Source organism: Barbus barbus (genome assembly GCF_936440315.1).
Source record: "Barbus barbus genome assembly, chromosome: 29".
NCBI classification, from domain to species: Eukaryota; Metazoa; Chordata; class Actinopteri; order Cypriniformes; family Cyprinidae; genus Barbus; species Barbus barbus.
This window is the reverse complement of record NC_136757.1, coordinates 17010594-17034220: the sequence shown is the minus strand read 5'-3', so window position 1 is coordinate 17034220 and position 23627 is coordinate 17010594. Positions and strand designations below refer to the sequence as shown.

At 36.9% G+C, this 23627-nt stretch overlaps 3 protein-coding genes across 3 annotated transcripts; 2 read left to right on the top strand and 1 right to left on the bottom strand.

Moving 5' to 3' along the window:
• Nucleotides 1-1945: 1945 nt before the first annotated feature.
• LOC306848960 (uncharacterized protein) lies at nt 1946-11291 on the top strand. Its single transcript, XM_079383754.1, has 4 exons — nt 1946-2913; nt 7122-7162; nt 7268-7356; nt 9856-11291. Exons 1-4 carry the CDS (start codon nt 2075-2077, stop codon nt 11200-11202), a joined length of 2316 nt encoding a protein of 771 aa, XP_079239880.1. The 5' UTR covers nt 1946-2074; the 3' UTR covers nt 11203-11291.
• A 995-nt stretch (nt 11292-12286) lies between these two features.
• On the bottom strand, nt 12287-18624 carry LOC306849228 (histone-lysine N-methyltransferase SUV39H1-like). The gene is made up of 6 exons (XM_079384115.1): nt 18575-18624; nt 16971-17152; nt 15054-15707; nt 14610-14756; nt 14366-14495; nt 12287-13871 (listed from the first exon to the last, which is right to left on the bottom strand). The coding sequence occupies exons 1-6, from the start codon at nt 18591-18593 to the stop codon at nt 13738-13740; spliced, it is 1266 nt and encodes a 421-aa protein (XP_079240241.1). The 5' UTR covers nt 18594-18624; the 3' UTR covers nt 12287-13737.
• A 406-nt stretch (nt 18625-19030) lies between these two features.
• On the top strand, nt 19031-23613 carry LOC306849182 (putative protein 2). Its single transcript, XM_079384039.1, has 6 exons — nt 19031-19112; nt 19460-19560; nt 19674-19765; nt 19899-20007; nt 20144-20275; nt 22572-23613. Exons 2-6 carry the CDS (start codon nt 19465-19467, stop codon nt 22710-22712), a joined length of 570 nt encoding a protein of 189 aa, XP_079240165.1. The 5' UTR covers nt 19031-19112; nt 19460-19464; the 3' UTR covers nt 22713-23613.
• The last annotated feature ends 14 nt before the right edge of the window (nt 23614-23627 follow it).

The following is a 23627-nucleotide window of genomic DNA, read 5'->3' as shown; positions in this document are numbered from 1 at the left end:
CTTGGTCTCATCCTTTGAAATACTTCAGCCTTTAATGCAGCCGATTCCAATTGTTGTTTCTGCCTTTACTCTCCTCTCCAGATGGTGAAATTCATGTTCAATCGGATTTAAATCTGGAGATTGACTTGGGCAATCTAAAACTTTCCATTTCTTTGTCCTTATAAATTCCTTGACTGAACTGGCAGGGTGTTTTGGGTCATTGTCCTGATGCAATATGAAGCACTTCCCAATGAATCTGGTGGCATTTTCTTGAATATTGGTATATGGTAAGATGGTTTTGTACCCTTCCAAATACATTCTGCTGCTGTCATCATACATTAAGTCATCAGTGAAATATAGAGGGCCTGTTCTAGAGGCAGCCATGCATGCCCGTACCATGACACCACCTCCACCATGCTTTACAGATGAGGCTGTATGCTTGGGATCATTGCAGTTCCCTTTTTTTCTCCACATTTTTGCTTTCCCATCACTTAGATAAAGGTTCATCTTTGTCTCATCTGTCCATAAACACAGTTCCAAAACTCCTCTGGCTCACCTTTGTGCTTTTTTGCAAACTCTAATCTTGCCTTTCTTTTTTTGGTGCTGGTCAGAGGTTTGCATCTTGCTGTGTAGCATCTGTAATTCTGTGTCAAAGTCTCCTGAGGACGGTAAATTGTCAGAGCATCACCCCAACTTTCTGGAAGTTGTTGGTGATTTTACAGACAAGTTTCCAAACTCTTGATTTTTCCATGCCCTTTGTTTTTGCAAGAGCTCTAACTCACTTCCTCTTTTCTTTTAGCATCCAAATTGCTTGCTTTTCTCTCAAAGTCATGTCCCTCGTCTTCATCCTGGTTTGTGTGTGTCATCATTGAACGCAATATTCAGAATGCAGAAGTAATTGATATAACTGATACGACACATTCCCTGCTTTTAATATCTGAAGAATTAATGCAACAGGACACAGCTGATCACTTAGAAAGACCTGTGAGGCAACTGTTCCAATACTTATGCTCACATCAGATAGAGGGATGAAACTCTAAAAGTGCTGAACTTCTTAGCTGGTAAAACATCGGTGTTGAATCACCCAACTATAAAATGTGACATTCTGTAGTTTTGTCTCATAATCATCTTTTAATCATATTTGTAAATGTCTAATGTTTAATCATATTTGTAAAAAAAAAAAAAAAAAACTGGAAGGTTACATCAGTGGTCTCAAACTTAATTCCTGGAGGGCCAGAGCTCTGCAGAGTTTAGCTCCAAATCACACCTGCTTGCAAGTTTCTAGTGATCCTGAAGACCTTGATTAGCTGAATCTGGTGTCTTTGATTAGGGTTGGAGCTAAACTGTACAGAGCTGTGGCCCTCCAGGAATTGAGTTTGAGACCAATGGTTTACATTCTTGACAGCAGCACAAAGTATTTACTGTGTTCTTGGCCGAAAATGTCTTTAAATGAATTGAAAACAAAAGAATGGTTGAGTTCAGATTATATAATCATCTCATCATCATCATTATTATTGTTTTGATTATTAACAGTAACATTATTATAAAATTGACAAATGTATTATAATTATATATTATTATAATTAGCCTTATTATAACCAATAGATCGATTTTTTTTTTCATTGTTATTATAAGAGTAGCAACATATGCTTTTTTTAGCAATAGACTTTTTTTATTTATTTTGCGATTAGTATTTTAAGATTTTTCTCAAAACAGACGGCAAGCACACAAACGAGCGTGTCTTTAAACTTTAAAATAGAAGAGAGGGGAGGGGAGGGGGTCGTGTGCGGTTTGGAGCGGCCAACAAGAGACCAGGGGGAGGGGTATACCAATAGAGCCCATCTTCCTCCTGACCTCTGAAAAACGATGGACGTGCCGCTTCCTTCTAAATTTAGACACTTATTCGTGTCCGTGCACTATGAGCTCCAAACTGCAGTTCTCCTTGATGTCAATAGTTTAGGCCTAGTTCAGTCGAAACGAGGTGACAGACCCTCGCGGGTCTCCGTTGGCACTATGAGCGGCAGCTCGGTCTGACGGACGCGCATCGTCGCGGTAACTGCATCTTTCATCTTTACGCGGCTCAGAAACAGGCGTAATGGCGCAGGGGAATAACAGTAATTTACTAACTATCCCCTCACAAGAGGGTCTTTTCAAGACGGTGAGGGTCGAGCGTTTCGATGACAACAGTAATGATGAAGATGAGGAAGAAACGGAGGAAGACGTCAGGCTAATACCGAGGTCTTCTCCTGTTCCCAGAAAGCGTGGCTCTTCGATCGCGGATGAAACCGCAGAGTACATGCGAATCCGCCTGGTGTTAACGAACAGAAGAGTGTCGTTTGCAGACAGTACGGGAGCCGAGCTGGTTGATGTCAGAATGTTTGTCCCGTTTGATTCAGACGAAGAGGACGATTTAAAATGGGAGGAAGAAGAGGCGCGGTACCGAAAAGCCTACCGTGAGCCTTCTTACCGTGTGTGGCCGGAGTTCCAGCCGCTCGTCGGGACCGAGCTCATACTCGCTGTCCACACCAACAAGCTGGAAGTGGAGAGCGTGACATCTGTGCCAGATGAGCCCCTGTCATTCGAGGTGCTTATTTGTGTGCTCAACATTTCTTTTCACAAATCGGTCTATGTCCGGTCCACGATGGATGGTTGGATCAATCACTTTGATTACCCAACCGAGTACGTCCAGGGTTCCAACGACGGCGAGACGGACAAGTTCTCCGTGAAGCTGGCCTTCGCTTCACCGTACCTGTTCAATGGAGCGCGGATTGATTTTGTTGTGCGCTACGAGACGCCAGATGGAGAGTTTTGGGCGAACAACTCTGGCAGGAATTACTCGGTAACTCTGTTACAGTCGTATGAAGAAGACACAGTCCAGACCACCACAGCAAACACAACTGACCTGAGAGGAATCCTAAAACCTCCCAGGTACCGGTAAGTGAAGTGAAGTGAAGTGAAGTGACATTCAGCCAAGTATGATGACCCATACTCGGAATTCGTGCTCTGCATTTAACCCATCCAACGTGCACACACACAGCAGTGAACACACACACACCGTGAACACACACCCGGTAAGTGGGCGTCAGTGAATTTATAACACGGGTCAAAGCCTATTGTTAAATCTGTGTTTAGCCAGCTATCAGTGTTACACTCTAACCACTCTAATTTAGCCGTAATTTAACGGCGATTACCGGGGTTCAAGCACTTTAGGCATTTAAGTGCATAAGGTAAAATACATTAACATGACTGTAACCACCTAAATCAATTATTAAAATAGCAGGTCATTTACCAAAAAAATAATTTTTAAGTTATGACACTTAAAGCACCACCTATGGTCAAATTTACATTAAATGTTGCATGCTTGTTTAGAATCATCTGTCGCATATGCATATAAGTTATGAGTTTTTCTTTAGAATTGATATGCGTAAATTGATGTGTAAAGTTAAATATATATATATATATATATATATATATATATATATATATATATATATATATATATATATTTTATAATTATGGATCTAGTGGGTCCCAATAATTGTGCTGCAGCCTAGGCCAAAAAAAAAAAAAAACCTTGGCAAAACTAGCTAAACTTTTAAATAATCTTGAATATTTAATTACCAGCTTGATTGACAGCATTGGTCCGGGAGGCAAAGTTATTCAGCATGAGATCTATCATATGCTATGAATATCCATACACTATATCTAGTGTATGTGTGAATATATGAATTATTATTTTTTTTTCTAGAATTTAAAGTCATTTTCAATATAAATTTAGTTTTTGAAGTCTTTTTTACTGTTATGGCGCCAACTATGGTCCGATCTTGATGAAACTTTGCATGATTGTTAAGATTTATCTGACAAATGTTTTCACCAAGTTTCATAAAGTTTTTGTTTAGGTTTTATAGGCTTTTGAGTATATTTGGCCACACCCTTTTCTAAACGACCCAGTTATAGCTAACCAAAGGACAAAATTCAACACTTTTTTTTTTTTTTTTTTTTTTTGATAATTATTGATAGAGTCCAGAGAATTGTGCTGCAGTAGTTTGATCGAGACTGAGCGAAAAACCTAGGACTAGTTCGCAAAAGTAGGTTTTTAACACAATTGAGAATAATTAATGAACGATTTGATTGACAGTAGTGGTTCTTGAGGCAAAGTTTCTCAGTACAAGACCTATCAAATGATATGGAGATTGAGTGTATGTGAAAAATCATGCAATATACAATCATTTATGTACTTTAAAATTGCAATTTCGCCCCCTAGTGGCCGATTTCTTTCAAAATTCTTACAGACCTTTAGGGCCATGGGTTGAACATGCCCACCGAGTTTCGTTCTAATCGGCCTCCGTTAACCTCGTCTAATAGGTGCTCAAACTTCATTGGCCGATGGCAGCCATGTTTTTTGAGATCTGCCAGTGTCCTCATAGACACTTATGGCATACTGGACAAAGACACTGCATACCAATTTTCAGGTCAATTGAACTAACGCTTGCGTAGTTATAGCCATTTGTTTTTTTTCCATCTTATAGTGTTGTGGCAGAGCTGTGCAATTATTTATTTATTTATTTTTTTTGACCAAAGTTTGATCTCTTACACGTGTACAGAGCTTGGTGAATATATATCATTGTGTTCATGAGTTATAGCTATTTTTGTAAAATTGGCCCCGCCCCTTATGAACGTTTGAGGTGAGTCGAAATTTAATTTTTTTTTGATACTTATTGATATTCACTGTACAGAGAATATTTCTGCAGTGGTTTGGTTCCGATTGGGCGAAAAACCTAGGACTAGTTCACAAAAGTAGACTTTGAATTTACTTTTTACTTTTACAAAATTTGAGTCTACAACAAACGGTCTAGGAGATATGAGCGATTTCATGTTTTTGTTCACTGTAGCGCCCCCTATTGGCTGATTGGTGTGAGTCTTTGTCAGGTTCTCTCCAAATTGAGCTCTACCATCTGGCCAAGTTTCAAGTCTCTAGGCCTTACGGTTTGGTCTGGATGATCAGTTTTACTGCAGAATAATAATTTAAAAAATCCTTATTACAATAGGGTTTCAGCACTACGTGCTTGAACCACTAAAAATGCCCCTCAGAGATACTAAAAGATGATGCTCTCAGCCACCGAAGGTCCTAATAACAAAGGAAGCTCTGATGCTGCTTTGATTCAGTATAAATGAAATGCAGCATAGTTCACCCAAAAATGAAAATTCTGTCATTACTCGCCCTCACGTCGTTTCAAATTCGTAAGACCTTCATTCATCTTCAGAACACAAATTAAGATATTTTTGATGAAAATCAAGGTTTCTGATCCTGCATAGACGGCAACACAACTGACACTTTCAAGGTCCAGAAAGGTAGTAAGGACATCATTAAAATAGTCCATGTGACATCAGTGGTTCAACCGTAATGTTATGAAGCTACAAGAATACTTTTTTGTGAGCAAAGAAAACGGTAATAACAATAATGACTTTATTCAACGATTTCTTCTCTTCTTTGTCAGTCTCTACCGCCATTCACGAGTGTACCACGATGCATGCGTGTGCATTCCTCTGCTTGTATATTAAATATTTCAGTTGCGTTGCTGTCTATGCATGCTCAGAAAGCTCTTGGATTTCATCAAAAATATCGTAATTTGTGTTCCAACGATGAACAAAGGTCTTATGGGTTTGGAACAACATGAGGGTGAGTAATTTGACAGAATTTTAATTTTTGGGTTAACTATCCCTTTAAAACATTGCCATTATACCTTCAATGTTTTGTTTAAAACAAAAACTAGTAACATTGCACAGAAGCTGCATTAAATCAACTTACAATTTCAGTAACAATGCACCTTTTCTTGAATATTTGGATGCAGTCTTTGCAGTGTATGAAATCATGAAAAACCAATTGTCACATGTTTACATTTCGTGCTGCTAAAGAAGGAGAACCAGGGAATAACAAAGGTCTTGAATCTTGAATTAAACGGGGCCTTTCCTACAGCATCTGTATTGTACGAGTTTGAGTTGCACAGTCTCCCCACCCCCTCACTCCCTTTTGAGAATTGCAGCCATTCGAGGGTGTGTGAGGAGGATGAAAATAGGACAAGGCAGGTGTCACTTTCAGCTCTGGTGTACCGAGACCTTAACTCTGACCTTTTCTATAGGGGTTACACAGTAAGAGACACAACAGACCAACAAAAGCAGACAAACCTACGCCGGTTCCGTCTGTACATCTGGAGACATTATTTCCACTTTTCCACCAACGACAATGAAAGTTTGAGAAAAAAGCGAATGTACATTGTCATGGAACTCTGTTTTGTCAGGAGATAAAAATCAGAAGACGAGTTTCGACCTACAGTTCCATACAGACTCGCAAGTCTTGCTCGCAACCTTTCCTCAAATGTCAAGTCTTGTTTCTACTACATTTCTCAAACATGCTACAAATAGAAGGTCATAGAACAGGATGCCAATCGAACTGCTTCGTGCACGAAATACTTGGAATATGTAGCGACTTCTTCTTAATGAAAGGGACAAGCTTGTGCAAAGATTCACATGACCAGAGCATCTGACTATCATGCTCATCAAAACCTTTCAGTGATGTATGCAAGAAAGTGTGTGTTATAAATGGACAACTCCTTATCCCATCATAGGATCTAGCATGCAGTTTAAGGTTGAGTGTTGTTTAGACCGTATCACCCACAGCTCTGAAAAAAGCATCTCAAGCTCTGGAGGCGGTCAGATATTACCATAGTAACAAATGTCACAGAGGTCGCAGTTATTTTCCATTTAGTGAAAAAATCATGTATACCTCTGGCCGATGGATTATACTTGTACTTTATAATAGTTCACCCAAAAATGAAAATTGTGTTATTTACTCACCTACATATTGTTCCAAACCTGTATGACTTTGTCTTTTCCTGAACTTAAAAGAAGCTATATTGAAGAATGTTGGTAACCAGTTTTGATCACTTCTATTGAATGGAAGTTGTATTTCTCAAAATCTTTCAGGTTTGGAATGACATGAGGGTGAACATTCTTGGCACAACTATCCATTAAAATATGTAATATTCTCTCATGAGCAACTAACTAATAGTCTTATATTAATAATTAGTGCTGCTGAAGAATGATTGTTTTGGTGTGTGTGTGTGTGTGTGTCTTCTTTTTAGAGCTGACATTGGCTATGATGACTCTGATGACGGAGGAGATGGTATGTGTTCATAATGCCATCCAATAGCTTATTTATCTCAGGTTAAATATAAGAAACATTTGCCAGGTATGTTTTACGTTTCAGGTTTCTCTGTTATATTTTCAGGAGATCTCGACAGCACTAAGTGTGAAGTAGTGGAAAATCAAGCGTCTTTTGCACAGCCAGTTATAGTTCAGCCAGAGATCGACATCGAGGTGAGTGAGGTTTGCTTTGTTATCACCATTTCTAAGTGCGGCTGGAATAGCAGGTGGAAAAAGATGCAGCATATCGTGAACATACACACAAAAAAAAAAAAAAAAAAGTTTAAACAAAAGTTTGTTTTCCCCTCCTTACTCTAACCTTTACCAGATTTCCATGACCGTTTTTGTGTGCGGTTCACACTTTTTCTTTTTTTGTCTGAAAACTTGACCTCTATGCTGTCTAGACACTCTTACAGTGTATTTTTGTATGTTGTTACTGTCTGTATTGGTATACAGTTATTTATCTATCAGTGATGTCTTCTGGTCGTTCTCTTTAATCAGTGATTCCATTTGTTTCAGTTTATTCTTATACCCAGGATTCCTGTCTGTCACTATTGCAGCAAATGCAGAGCTGTAGTGTTTTTCAGAGCAGACCAGGCTAAAGATAACTCCAGAATCTAGTTATAAAATTAAACTTAACTTATTGATTGCCTATTGTCTATTTAATTCTAGCTAAAATTCTGATGTGGATTTCATCATGCCTGCATACTCTCATAATAAAATTTGCTTGTTAAAATTCCCACCAACATTTCACTGTCCAGATAACCACTTGCTTGTGTCTATTTGCAGTGTGTCAATTTGCAGCTGTTTTAAGTAACTGAACCTGGTATTTACAACAATAGTATCACTATCTTGGTTTTCGGTCTGTGGTCAGCCCTTTACAATAAATTGATAAGACATGATTATTAATTTACCAGAGGCCTGATAGACCACACAGAAATAGAAATTCTGTTATAATTTTTTGTTCCAAACCTGTATGACTTTCTATATTCTGAAGAATATTGGTAACCAAACAGTTTGGTAAACAAGCAATACCATTGAATTCCATTCAATGGGTGAAGAAAAAAATCTTAAAATGATCTATAGAAGAAAGTCAGTCATACAGGTTTGCCGACATGATGTGAGTAAAGGAAGACAGCATTTTCATTTTTGGGTGAACTGTCCCTTGAACTGAAATATATAAAAAAATTGATTTGAAAAATGATTTGAAAATATATTTAACAATGTAGTTTATTTTTAATTTTTTTTTTTATTAGTTATCATGCTGACAGTATGTCACAGCTTTCTGTAAATTAGCTAAACAATGTCAAACAAAACTTTAGGCTATATTTAACCTATGCTCCAGTATATATCATATTAAAAACAAGATGTGTATTTGTTGATATTGTTATTCTTTTCATCTGTCTACCTGAACAGCTCATTGAAGCTTCAGCATCAACTTAGGTAATGTGCATGCGACTTGCTAACTTGTCAGTTTCACCCATTCATCGTGTTGCATGTAACATGCATCCTGTATTATGACCCATAATATATGATATCAAGATCAACCCTGCAGAAGCTATTTGTGTTCATGCTTGGAGTTTAAAAAAACAAAACAATAAGCTTAGTGTATGCTATATATAGTGTTTATATAAGCAAAAAAAAATATATACACCATTTAGTCAGTTAGTGTGATCTTATTTTATGTTGACAGTTCCTGATGAGATAAACTGCTGTGAATTTTTACCAAAAGGTTGGGCTGTTTTATTGGAATCCATGGGCTGTTTTCCCATCGAGCATTTTGGCAAGGAGTCATTGGGAGGGGGGAAAAAACTGTATAACTGAAGTAAACGCACACTAAACTGTCAAAGATATGTAAAAACAGTTAAAAAATAGCAGTAGAAAATTTATATTTCTGTGTTTAGTCTATGTAAATATTGTCAGTATCATTGCATGTTTACCCTGATATTTACCCTGCACAACTTTAAGCAGACAAAATTCATAGTTAAACAGCATTCCCCTAACATTTTCAACATCACTTTTCTCATCGTTGCTTTTAATTCTTGTGTAATTTCGTCACATCACATTCTGAATTTTTAAAGGTTTTGTTTCCATAAGCCTAATCTCCCCTCGTTGGCACAGGCTTCTGGGAAAATCCAGAAAGAACTGGCACAAACTTAATGCTAACACAAATCACTTTCCTGTTAGCACTTGGCATTATAGGTAGTTCAACTATTTATTTATTTGCTTATGTATTTACTTTTTTTTAATTCTGTGAAATTGTTATTCATTTTTTCTTTATTAAATTATCTTTTGTTGAATCTACAATAATTAGTGTTGATAAATTGATTAAATGATACTGTCTAAAAAACAGCATGTATTAAACATTAATAGAAAACTATTTGTACTAATATCAGTAGATAATTTGTGCTCCTAATCAGTGCTGGTGTCAATAATAATAATAATATGCATTAGCAAATCCAATTTCTCTTTATTCTCCAACTAGTTGCAATCAAGAAATGATTACAGCAATGCATATTGAATTTCAAGTTTGTCCCATTCATCTTGCACTTTTTGTTAGTTGGTAGTAATTCAGATTCATAAATGCAAAACAAAGTGTTTACTGCATACAGTATACATTCTTGATTCTTTGTAATCCAAGCTTTTTTTTTCTGCTACTTTGCTCTGTTGCAGACTGCCAAGAATTTGTCCAGTTCTCCAGAGTCCACCAGGACTTCCTCCACAGCAGGATGTACTCAGTCAACTTCAGATACTCCCCTTGGAGAACCACTTGCACTAAAGTCAATGTCATCCAATAATTTACCACAAACAGAAGAGTCTGGACTTCAGCCATTAACTCTATCCATCCTCCAGTCAAGTTCAACACAGGAGTTCTCTGAGCCACAAGATCAAGTTAATAATGTTGGCCCTTCCTTGTCCTTTCCCCTTCCTGCAGTCCTCATACACCATTATGATCACCCAGAGACAACCAAGGATGAATTTGAGGATTCCACTAAACCTGACCAATCCCTTCATTCACAGAAGGTTGATTTCCACACTGAGATGTTAGCAAAAGTGCCTTTCAAGTTAAGCCAACCATCACTGGCTGGTTTACCAGACATGCCACAAATCCAGGAAGAAGGTATGAAGAATGTTAAGGAGAAGGAAGATGTTGTAGAAAAGGATGCCACATTGGCAGATGTTTTAGAAGAACCAAGTAGGAATGTAGAAAATAAAACAGGGACTTGCTTTCACATGTTGGAAGAAGCCAAGCAGCCGCCCCAATCAAAGGGGGTAAACAATGCAACTAAAGATGTGGAGAAGCTCAATTTATCAGAGGGAATACAGCACCCCCTGGAGGAAGGAATTCAAGAACAGAAAATAGAACTTGTCTCTTTGGTCCGAGTCGATACCACCAAGACGATTGAGGTGGAAAGTACCAAGATGGATGATGAGGAAACGGATGGTTTGGAGGCTTCCTGTTTGTTCCCATCTCATTTAGGTCCCACAAGACTGGACCAAGAATCCCAAAGTTTACTCATCCATCTAGACTTTGATAAGCCGGCAACCATGCAACATCAGCAAGAGGAAGAACTTGTCTTGGATCCGAGCATGTTGGCCTCAGTCCACCCTGAGGATCCAAAACTAGACAACCAAACTATTACAATGTGTATTCCAGAGCATCCAACAAGCAAACCAGAAAATCCAGAGCTGATCAGCATTTCTGAAACCTCACCAACAGCCTTCAATCTTCAGTCTTCAACTGTTAACTCTTCAGCAGAAGATGATTTAACTTTTGAGGGTGATGAAAGGTCTACTGCTCCATATCAGACATGCAGAGACCCTGAAACCCAGCACACACTGCCAAGACCCCGCACTGAACTATCTCAAATATCAAAGGATCAGACTGAGGTTTCTCTGGACACGTGTCTGGTGGTCTCCGTAATCTTCTTCAGTGCTGTTATTTGCCTGGCTGTTGGGATTCAAGAGCCCAGTATTTTTCTGTGTGTGGGATTATTCCTGTTGTCCCTTTGGTTCTAAATTCTATGCCGGCTTAATTTCCCCCTCCATCAGTTTCTTCTACAGAGCCTTAAGACTTTTCCTTCTTCCTCTTCCCCCAGTGCCTTGAGGAATTCCAAAAACATCTGGTGTTTGTGTTTATGTGGTATTAAATAGTCAGAGTTAGTGTTTTCAAATTTAGGATTTGAGCTTTTGCTTGATATATACAGTAGTTTATCATTCAGATTGCCAGTATAAAAACTGCAGTGATTTATTTGCAACCAAAAATAATGGTTTGAATAAGCAATGTGTGTTTTAGCTGAATGACATCACTGTGTACCTCATACATGATTGTCCATTGGAATGTGGCTCAGCTCATTGATTCATACTTACCTAAATGTCTATTATGTGAGTTTCTCTCTCTCTCTCTCTCTATCTATATATATATATATATATATATATATATATATATATATATATATATATATATATATATATATATATAATGCGAACAGTGGCTACTGAAGATTACATTAGGCTCTTTTATGGGAGTGGAATGACTTGATGGTGCACAGATGTGGATTTGTGTGTGGTGAGACTGGACAAACGGTGCAGGTGAATTCAGAGCAGAAATTTAGAAAGGTTTGAGTTGTAAGTTTAGTTAAATCTGAGGTTTTGCTTGTTCTCAGTGAAGAGTTGGTTTGTAAAGACATCTATGAACTAAGCAGAGCACTTATCTAGGTAAGAAATGTTTAAAGACACTTGTTTGTTTATTCACTTAATTTCACTGTGAAGGTGTTTGATGTTGTTTGTGGTCATTTTGTGACTGATTACATTCTATGAACTTAATGAGTAAACATGTTAATCTTGAAGAGTATGGCATTTTACACACATGCTTCCTTAGGAGTAAAAAAAAAACACTCGACTGCTAACTGACAACAAAAGGTCAGCGACTTTAAGTATATGGTGTTTTGCAGTGGTCTTTAAAGCGTGCCCCAAGCCTCTTGATACCCCAAAAGGTCACGCATTGCGCTGAAGTCAAGGCATCAGGTTACCGGGTGACTAAACACCATTGTAGGCAGAGAGGATAGAACCGTTCCTTAAAGAAATGTTTGACCCTTGATTTCCTTCCAAAACTTGACACGAAAGATATCAAGTCACGTATTTTATTACTTTGTCGTCTCACTGAATAAATGTGCAAACAATGTTGTGAACACATTTTGTGCTCAACAATGAAATATTCACATGTATTTTATTATGTCAATGTCAAAGTAGAAATAAAAGTTTGTAACTGATAAAAACGGATGTTTATTTCACAGCTTTTTTGTGTACAGCCCTTCACATAAAGATGCTGTTAATGTCAACAAAAATGTGAAACTACCCAAACTGAAGTCAATTAAACTTTGGCATTAAACAGTTATATTCACAGAGCTGTTGAACTCATGATACAATTTAATAAACAAGAACATAGTTTGTTGCACATTCATGAGTGTGAGGCCTGATAAGGCATCTTGATTTTTATTTTAATGCAAAACCTATAAAAATAACAAGTGGTAGTCTTTAAATATTTACATATGCACAGATCTGGTTGAACGATAGTTATATAATTGTGTGAATTTATTTAATTTAAGCGAAATGGTCCTGATCATTGGTTAATCCAGAATTTATGTACCATCTCACATTAATCTACAGCACATATTCCAGTTTCACTATCCAGTTCTGAAAACCACCTGAGCTGTGAAAAGCATAGTAAGTATAAGTAGAATGATGTATGAACCGCTATTAACAATAGGCTTAATATGCTGTTGGGAGAAACAGCCCTGAATAGTAGTTAGACCAGTGAAATAACCAAACTTAAGCACTTGCATTCATTTAAGCCCAGCGCTCAAATAGTCACTGAAAGACCAGTTTGACAGTATGAATATATTTTGTTAGACTATATACACACATAAAACACAGAATGATAACAATTTGTATGCATAAAAGGCAATATTTCATGTAGGTCCACCTCCTTCAGTCTAACGAACTCCCCCTTCTGTGCATTAATAATGAAATTATGCCCCCTGGTGGAAATTTGATGTCAAGAAAAAAAAAAAAAGATTGAAATTTAAAAGATTAATATTTTGCACTGGCCTAAAGATATTTCCTAAAAACAGTGCAAGAAATAAGACTACAAAATTTGGTGGAAAAAGTAAAAAGATAATCCCTTCTATTCATTGAGATAAAGCATATGAACATTTCAATGTTCAAAAAAAAGTAAAATATTTTTCTTTAAGAATTCCATGGTGTCAAAGCTTATGAATTAAAATACGGGTTTAAAACAATTACTGAATTTTTTGTATTTAAACTTTTCTAACAGACAAATTGAAAAAGTAATGCTACATTTTATACACTATTTAAACACGGAAGACAATACTATGGAAAAAGTTGAGGTTGAAAAAAAATTCTTAAATATATATTTAAAATTCAGTGAAGTATTTCAAAACACCTCCCAAAGCAGTTTCTAAACTGCAGATACTTTCAACATTCACTGGAATACATGATCTTCTTTCAGTCCCTATTTAGCATGGACTTCCTCTAAAAGAGGTACTTTTGACATGTCGGTACCCCGCATTTGCACTCTACGCGCATGCGCTTTTTAGGAGAGCCTGGGAGTCCCGTCAGACTGAAATTAGAATCCATCTTCGTGCTCTCGGCATCTACTGGATCAACTATGGGGAAAAAATGAGACAGAAAAAATACAAATTTTCTACTTTAAAAAATTTAAAATACTGTATATCGAAAAATATATAAAAGTACATGTAAATTTAGTGAATGACACACTACAGTTCAATGGAACATTAAACAAAAAATACAGTTTATGTATTTTAAGTAAATGTAATTTATTCATGTGATGGCAAAGCTGAATTTCAGCAGTCATCACTCCAGTCTTTAGTGTCACATGGTCCTTCAGGAATCAATCTAATTTGGTGCTCAAGCAACAGATTCTATTTTTATTTAAAAGTAGAAACCTTTTGTTATATTACAAATGTCTCTATTGTCAATAAATTTAATGCATCCTTGCTGAATAAAAGTATCAATTTCTTTCAAAAAACAGACTTTTGAACGGTAGAGTATGAATCAATTGATCTAAATAATTAAATGGTAAATGACCAAAAATGACTTGACATGTACACACTCTTTTTCTATAAAGTCCCACACTTACTTTTCATTTTGTAGTCAAATGTGAGTTCCTCTCCTGCCTTTATCCCACGTGTGGCAAAAAATGCTATCCGTGGCAGCCGCTCATCCAGGTTGTCAATGAACACATTATATACCTGGAGGTTGGGGTCACACTGAGGAGAAAAAAGAAAACATTTGTGATATTCAATTTCAGATAAAAAGCTACAGTTTAACTGCTATCAAATCGGTTGTTTACAAGATGATGCAAGGATCTCATGTCCACTCACACTGTGATTGACAAAGTGAGAGATGTTTCCAAAGTGAGCAGCATCCACGGTGTACTCGTCATCAACATAATCCAGATCAAAAAGATAGGTGGCGCCTTCTTTATCATATATGTGACCTCTGCGCTCAGCTTCTTCTGTTGTAATGATCTAAACAAAAGAGATAAAAAGAGGGTTTAACAATCATGAAGCCAGACTCCCTTCTGGGAAAGACAGATAAACAGCCAATCAGCCATCACAAGAAAACTAAAAAGTTGATTGATAATGCATTATCTACCAGTGAAGCAAAACATATTTCAATTAAACAAAAAAAAAAAACTGACACAATGGAACACTGAAGGTGAAAAAAATGAATAACTTGTCTAAGCCACAGTGACTGGGTGCCAGCAATGCATATATATATAAAAACCTGATCCGTACAGGAAGTAAACATATTGTGTTTCTCACCTCCCCGACGTACTCCATAACGAAAGTGTTCTTCCGAATGCGCTCCATGGTCTTTACCCCCCATCCCCTTCCATTGTCTGTCCTAAAAATGCAGAGGGAATACTGAATTCCCCTCTGCACCACTCTGTTGGAGCAGTCGATCCCACAACGGCAGCGCTTGTTGCATTCATAAATGGGCAACCCGGGCCGAATGCGGACTTGGCCTAACTCATTGTAAGCAAACTTGTGCTGCGATGCGCCGGCACAGCATCCCTCCACAGGGTTATCCAGGCAGTCTGTGCATTCGCAGCCCACGGATACCTCATTCAGCAAGATCCCATCACCCACTTTATAGTCGTTTATGTAGGTGAAGTTCTTAGGCGGGCCTTCCAGGTCGACCTGGTTCCGGACGTAGATGTGGCCCTTGTGGGTGCCCAGGCTGTTGAGGTGTGTTTCCCACCGTTTAAGGGTCTGTCGGAGTTTGGCCCGCTGGATGAGCTGTGACACAGTGGCAGGGTCTAGGCGACGAGGGGCAGCACGCTTCTTCTGTCTCCGCATCTCTGCATTCAGGTCCTCCCAGAACTGGTTGAGAAGATCTATGCACTTCAGGTTCTTCCGTGGTTCCCATGTGTTGCTGGATTCAGGGTAGCCCTTCCATTTCACCCAGTATAACTCCTATGAAGGGGGTAACAGGGATGGTAGTGAGCTTAAACACATTTAGACCTGGGGCCAGTTGCATAAACATAGCCACTATTAAGAATGAGCTAGTCTGACCAAGTAGTGGTTCGTCAAGTGGTCAATCAGTCTAAGTTTAATTTTGGGCTCAAATTAAACCAAACTTTTACAAGAAAAGTTAATGTAAGGCACTTTATTGTCATTGTACATGATACAACAAAATTTAGAGTGAACAAGGTACACAAAAACATTCATACTATAGAAAAATGAAAATATGAAAGACATTTAGGTTAATTAAAAAAAGGAATGCATTAAGACAATATCATACTGTACACTATATGCATTATAATATAAAACAAATATATTGCCTTGATTAATGAACTATATATTATTGAGATGTATATAGTTATGACTAGACTTGAAGAAAGAGTTAATCCAAAAATGAACATTTGTTGACTATTTACTCACCCTCATGTCATCCTAGCTGTAGAAAAGTTTTTTTTTTTTCCCATCAGAACAGATTTAGAGATTTTTAGCATTACACCACTTGCTCACCAACGGATCATCTGCAGTGAATGGGTGCCGTCAGAATGAGAGTTCAATCAGACGATAAAAGCATCGCATTAATCCACATGACTCCACTTTACATCTTATGAAATGAAAAGCTGAGTGTTTGCAAGAAACAACTTTAATCTGTGGGTTCTGGCCAGAATATCAATCCATAATCCGGAATTTTATGTTTTGTCTCGTATCTGGTGCTTAATCTGTATTTATTTATCTCCTGATTCAGACAAGATCACTTTTTCGCTGACGAAAGCCAACATTTTTCGACGGGAATTTTAGTAGGACACAACAGTTATAGTAAAGTGCCTTATTGATAAATCTGTTTATTACAAACACACAACTTTTCCTTTCTAATGACATTTAACCGATTGCCTAGAGATCGTTTGGATTATGATGATGTTTTTTCAGCTGTTTGAACTCTCATTCTGACAGCACCCATTCACTGCAGAGGATCCACTGGTGAGCAAGTGATGCTAAATTTCTCCACATCTGAAGAAGACTAAATTGTCAGCAAATTTTTGGATGCAAGATTCCTTTAAAAAAACTAGGTGAAGGCTAACTTGTAAGACTAGTCTAAACAGTTTATGTGACTGGCCACCACTTAGCCTAAGTTTTGCTTTGATCAAATTCATTTTACCCATCATGTAGAAGAATTTACTTTGACATGAGCACATTTATGAGCCAGACTTTTAAGCTCACCTGTACTATTTGTGTCTTCCCATCATTGATGACTTTCTTTTTGTAGTCGCAGAGATATTCCACCTCATAATCGCACAGGTTGTGCTTTTTGATGCCCAGCTCTTCGCACTTCACCCCTTGCTCTCGACATATCACCTCCAGCTGGTCTACAGTAGCGATGCATGCTACCCTACAAACTTCAGCTACAAAATACAATTAGATGTTAATGGCTGGAAAAATACAGGTAAAATGTGGGATGATAGATGTGTGCAAGCTTTAGATCAAGAACCGCACAGCTCTTCAGCAAATAGGCTACTTGATGTCCTCATGCCTGTAAATCAGAGGTTTGCAGAGAATTTTAGAGCTATTATTATTATATTTCTATTAAGCTTTTTAACTCTAATATTTCAGGTTTGCTCTCAAGACTTTTAAATTAAATGTTAAAATATACCAAAACTAATATTTCACAATATTACAATTTTTACTGTATTTTTGATCAAATAAATGCAGCCTTGGTGAGCATAATTTTTTTTTCCAAAACTACAAAAATTACAGGCCTCAAACTTTCTAACATTCAAGATTATTATTAATTTGCGTTACCTCTGTCTAGAAATTCACCATTGTCTGCTTTTTCTAACTAGCTGTACAGTTTTATGATATTTATTATGGTAAGTGCTATTCAAATAACTGTCAATTAAATATATTCTAATATAGGCATTAAAAATATATATTGCTATCTTGCAAATATTTTGCTTGATAATAGTTTAACATAAATTAAGACATAAAATTACAATGACAAACAAAAGCAAATCGTTTAATTTAGGAAATTAACAATTAGCTGATATTATTATATCAAACTAATCTATATAAAAAGAACACATATATATATATATATATATATATATATATAAAACTGCTTTTATATTGTAGGAAGGGGCTCCCTGACAAGAGGATCATCATAGTTGGGGTTCTTTGGCATTAAAAAGCTTGAGCCAAATGCAACAGCACAGAGTAACACTAAAAAACATTTAACAAAATGAACATATTGTACAGATAGCTTGATCATTTTGTCAGTTTAAGATAAAAACACTCAAGCATCATCACTAACCTATGGGCCATTTAATAAATTGTGTAAAGACTAATCGTCATAAGCAAAATGGACAATAGATTCAGTTAACGTTAACTTAAATGAAGTAGATTAACAGTTTGCGGGAGAATTGCTTTATGAAAGTGTCCAGTGATCAAACATGTTGAGTAAATCGTATTCCTCGAGAGAACGTGAAAGTTACGCTAAAAGCTAAAGACTGAAGATTACTCAAACTACAGAGTGCGCACCTCTTTGCACCGCATGTTACGCTGTACAACTTTACAAAGAACTTGATGCAAGAGAAACAGATGAGTTCACAACGAGCTTGTTTGAATGTATTGCATGAGCGCGCGGTGGCCATAACATCGACCAAATGTGAATCTGTATCAACAACTTGCAGCAAAGATTCTTCCAAAACGGAGTGTTTGATTCCGGGGGATCTTTGATAAGACGCCACTTAACTAACAACTCGTGAAATACATCAGACATATAGCGCGTAAACCGTTGTTTCTCAGCGATTAACACGATATATTCTTACCTTTCAAATTTTCCGCCATCTTCCGACCGCCGCCAAAATTATAGGATTGAAAGGCTGCTAGATGATTGGACGTGGCACAGTCTGAGTGACGGGTTGGTCAGCCAATAGAGAGAGAGTATTTAAATCGACAACTGTTTATGGGAAGTTTGAACAAAACGTACGAAAGATGGAGGAAAAATCAGATTCATGCTTTTTTGTAAAAACTCTTTATGCCTGGACGTTACATGCATTCCCAGTTATTTTAACTTCCCTTTTGCTCATTTATTTCATTTGTGATAGTTTACAAAATCTGAGGAGACTTATTTGTATGTAGTCGGAACAGAAAGTCGATATGTTATTATTTTTTATACCTGAGGCTTTATTTTTTATAATATGATTCGGGGGGTCATTACAGATTGTGTTGTTCTATAAAAAATAAATAACGCTTTTAATTTGCCTCTCATCGTTTGTGGAGGCGGGGCTTAGAGTCAATCCATCATTTCTTGACAACTTCCGGAGAAATCTGCTTGAAAACTTCCGGCGTTTATAAATATTACAGGTTCGTATATGCATTTAATTTAACATTTACATGTAACATTTAGCTTAAACATTTGACTTTTCAGATTTATTTTTTCTCTCTCTCTCAAAATGTACAACAGAGAGGGGAAAACGTTGTCAGTCAGCTTCATATAACTAACGTTACTGCATAAACCACTGAATACACAACATTGTATATGAGCGTTTTGTTTAGGTCCTGCACGAATAAGCATTTTAACCGATGATTAGTCTTGTTTGTTTTAATTTGATTTTATCTTTATAATCAAAAAGTACCGGCTGACCCATTTCAGTTCAATTATTACCTTCCCTTAAACAATAAATGTTGAATTAAACGATGTTTATGTGCAGGCATCATGTCGCCCAGCATTGCTCAGAATCTCCGGATAGCAGCTGTCCTTCTGGTGGTTATTGTTCTTGTAGATGTGATTTCACTCGCATATGCAGATAAGGTACAGTTTCTCCCTGACACATCCATTACATCTATGCTCTTTTACCAAATGTGTCCCACTTATGTAAAAATATTTCCTATAAATGTCACTTTCTTAAAATGCTGCCTACACAGAGTTATGAAGATGTGCGTTGCAAGTGCATCTGTCCACCCTACAGAAACATCAGTGGACATATCTACAAAAATAATGTGTCCCAGAAAGACTGGTGAGACAGAATACTGTATTGACACTGTCCAAACAGACCTGTGTTGTCTTTAAAGTTTATTATATATGGATCAATACATTCTTACACTATTTTCAGCCGTCTGAGAATTTATTGTTAATGTATTGGTTTATAGTAACTGTCTGCATGTGGTGGAGCCCATGCCAGTGCCTGGCCATGATGTGGAGGCCTACTGTCTGCTCTGTGAGTGCAAGTATGAAGAACGAAGCAGCAACACCATTAAGGTATTGTGCGACTTCCAGTAGTCAATAAATCCTACTTTGAGATAAATGTTTATTATAATCTGCTTTATGCCTTCATAATCTAGTTTTCCACTTTAAGATAAATTGAGGAGTATTAATATTTGGATGTATTTCCCAGGTGACCATTATAATCTACTTGTCAGTGGTTGGAGCTCTTCTGCTGTACATGCTGTTTCTACTTCTAGTTGATCCTCTAATCCGCAAACATGATCCATATACCATGCCACTGCAGAACGAGGAGGATTCTGAGGTTTGTGCACATTGTGGTTTGTTTAGTTTTTTTCTAATTTATTGTTTGAGAAGTATTTTACAGAGATGGAAACAAGAGGCTTCAACTCAGCATAGACTTTGAATAGAATTAGAATAGAGTTTACTTGACTTGGACTTAAATTAGAGATTTCTGAGCAAATAATTCTTTGGGTCTAATAAGAGAAAATATTTTTTCGTTCTCACACCCTCTGTCACAAAAATGAATATACATTTTCTATAAAATGTGTACATTGAGGGTAGCGCGCTGATATAATGGCGCAGTTGCACTTCAGGTGTCTTGAGTTCGAATCCCGTCTCATGGACCCTTTCCCAATCCCATCCCACTCTCTCTCTCCAACTTGCTTCTTGTCATATCTCCACTGTCCTATCATGAAAAAAAACACACAAAAATGCATATATACTAAGTTATTAATTTTTTTAGTTAAATGGTCCATCACTTGACAACTTGTAAAATTGCTATTTTATTCATTATTAAGTATAAGTGTATTAAGTATAAAATCTTTTAATTCAAGTAAAACATAACATACGTTTATACTACTGTTTATGATTAATGATCAAGAAATAGTGCATTTATACAGTGGTGGTCAGAATTATTGGCACCCTTGGTAAATATGATCAAAGGCGGCTGTGAAAATTAATCTGCATTGTTAATCCTTTTGATCTTTTATTTACAAAATTCACAAAAATCTAACCTTTCATTGGAGAATAAGAATTTAAAATGGGGGGGGGAAATATCATGAAATAAATGTTTTTCTCTAATACACATTGGCCACAATTAACGACACCCTTTTATTCAATACTTTTTGTGCTCTAAATTTGCTCTAAATTTTCTCCTATAATGCCTGATGAGGTTAGAGAACACCTTACAAGAGATCAGAGACCATTCCTTCATCCAGAATCACTCCAGATCCTTTAGATTCCCAGCTCCATGACGGTGCTTCTTCTCTTCAGTTCACCTCACTCATTTTCTACAGGGTTCAGGTCAGAGGACTGGAATGGCCATAGCAGAAGCTTGGTTTTGTGCCCAGTGACCCATTTTTGTGTTGTTTTTGAGGTTTGTGTTTGGATTATTGTCCGGTTGGAAGATCCAAACATGGCCCATTATCAGATTTCTAACAGAGTCAGTCACTTGTTTGATTCTAAGTTATGGAACAGCCTGTACTTACAGTTTGTAATTATGTAGATGTGATAGGCAGCTACTGTTACACATACAGTGGTGTGAAAAAGTGTTGGCCCCCTTCCTGATTTTTTTTATTTTATTGTATGTTTGTCACACTTTAATGTTTCAGATCATCAAACAAATTTAAATATTAATCAAAGATAACACAAGTAAACACAACATGCAGTTTTTAAATGAAGGGTTTTTTTTATGAAGGGAAAACAAAATCCAAACCCACATGGCCCTGTGTGAAAAAATGTTTATGCCTGGACGTTTATGCTAGGCCACTTTGGAGTTTAGTCAAAGTCCTGACCTGAATCCTATTGCGATGCTGTGGCATGACCTTAAAAAGGCGGTTCATGCTCGAAAACCCTCCAATGTGGCTGAATTACAACAATTCTGCCGAGATGAGTGGGCCAGAATTCCTCCACAGCGCTGTAACAGACTCATTGCAAGTTATCGCAAACGCTTGATTGCAGTTGTTGCTGCTAAGGGTGGCCCAACCAGTTATTAGGTTTAGGGGGCAAGCACTTTTTCACACAGGGCCATGTGAGTTTGTATTTTGTTTTCCCTTCATAATAAAAAACTTCATTCAAAAACTGCATGTTGTGTTTACTTGTGTTATCTTTGATTAATATTTAAATTAGTTTGATGATCTGAAACATTAAAGTGTGACAAACATGCAATAAAATAAAAAAATCAGGAAGGGGGCCAACACTTTTTCACACCACTGTATGTAACAGGCTGAGTCTGTTACACAGTTACTTGTACAATTTTGATACTTTAGCTGCCTATTACATCTGCATAATTGCAAACTGTAAGTACAGGCTATTCCATAACTTAGTTACATGGTAAGTACATTTTGTTTCATGTAAGCACAACGGCTACTGTTAAGTACTTAACTAGGTAATTACTCTGTATTATGGACACCTTAAAAATGAAGCGTTACCTTTTTTTTTTTTTTTTTGACTTGTGAATGTGTCTGATAGCGAACTTGGGGCAATGAATCATATATTTCTTTTAAACCACGTTTGTAGATAATTTGCTTAAGTTAAGGAATATTTTTCTATTTTTGATGGGTTTAGGTATTAATTTTGTCCTTTGTCTCCCTCTACAGGATGTGAGGCCCCGTGTGGATGGTTCACAAGGTCATGGGAACACTGTGCTGGAGAGGGTAGAGGGGGCTCAGCAGCGCTGGAAGAAACAGGTCCAGGAGCAGCGCAAGACTGTGTTTGACCGCCACAAGCTGCTCAGTTAAGCCCTCAGATGGACTCTAGCTGGGAAAAAGTCTAATGGGCACCACTGACCGAGACAACTTGCATGGTGGTCTTATAGTTTAAGCTTTTATGACAATATGTTTTATCAGTGGGCCTGCATTATTATAATCTTACCAAGACTGACTTGGTTGATTCCAGTTTTCAAACTGAAACTGTGAAAACATAAAGCAACTGGTATAGTTGCTTGCTGTTAACATAGATATAAATTAAGAGAATCAGCCAGCTCCAGTTGGTCTCACACCCATTGTCACCTTTACACTTCTCACACAATAACAAAATATCGGTGCTGTCACTACTTTGCTTTGAAATAGCATTGCAAAGAATGAGATTACATGGAAATGTGCAATGTGATCTGGGAGTACTTATGTGGACATGTATATAATATAGATGCGCTTATGAATGAGTAAAATGCCATTGCACTGTTGTAGTTTCACTTTGAATTACCAAAGAATTTATTTAATTATTTATTCACCTATTTTTTTATTTATTATTATTTATTTATTTGCAAGCTGAAAATAACATTCAGCCACAAGCATATGTTTTACATGTTAGATTATAATGAATAATTATAAATAAATGTATATATTCATAATAGTGAAGGGATAAGTGGCTTTAAGTGATCAGCACTGTTAAATAGTACATTATAAGCTTCCTCTAATATGCTTGAAACTTTTGTTGGATTTTCTGATTTACAGACATCCAGAAATATTGATTTTGCACCTCAAAATGTAAAGGAATTTGAAGGACTTTGCTTGACTATCGTATTTGCTGCTATAATAATTTTCCAGTATGTATCCAAACAACTTGCAGCTGTTTTACAACTGAAAAATTCTTGATTATGTGAAAAAGCACTAAAATATTAAATATAAAAAGAATGTTGCCAACTTTCTTTGTAC

Excerpts from the sequence above, each read along its gene's own strand:
- LOC306849182 (XM_079384039.1), top strand. The coding sequence starts at position 19,465 with ATGTCGCCCAGCATTGCTCAGAATCTCCGGATAGCAGCTGTCCTTCTG. Across the intron at positions 19,766-19,898 it reads AATGTGTCCCAGAAAGACTG|TAACTGTCTGCATGTGGTGG; the intron begins GTGAGACAGAAT and ends ATTGGTTTATAG. Across the intron at positions 20,276-22,571 it reads AGAACGAGGAGGATTCTGAG|GATGTGAGGCCCCGTGTGGA; the intron begins GTTTGTGCACAT and ends CTCCCTCTACAG.
- LOC306849228 (XM_079384115.1), bottom strand. Across the intron at positions 15,708-16,970 it reads GGAAGACACAAATAGTACAG|GAGTTATACTGGGTGAAATG; the intron begins GTGAGCTTAAAA and ends CCCCCTTCATAG. Across the intron at positions 14,757-15,053 it reads TTATGGAGTACGTCGGGGAG|ATCATTACAACAGAAGAAGC; the intron begins GTGAGAAACACA and ends TCTTTTGTTTAG.
- LOC306848960 (XM_079383754.1), top strand. The coding sequence starts at position 2,075 with ATGGCGCAGGGGAATAACAGTAATTTACTAACTATCCCCTCACAAGAG. Across the intron at positions 2,914-7,121 it reads CTAAAACCTCCCAGGTACCG|AGCTGACATTGGCTATGATG; the intron begins GTAAGTGAAGTG and ends TCTTCTTTTTAG. Across the intron at positions 7,357-9,855 it reads AGCCAGAGATCGACATCGAG|ACTGCCAAGAATTTGTCCAG; the intron begins GTGAGTGAGGTT and ends GCTCTGTTGCAG.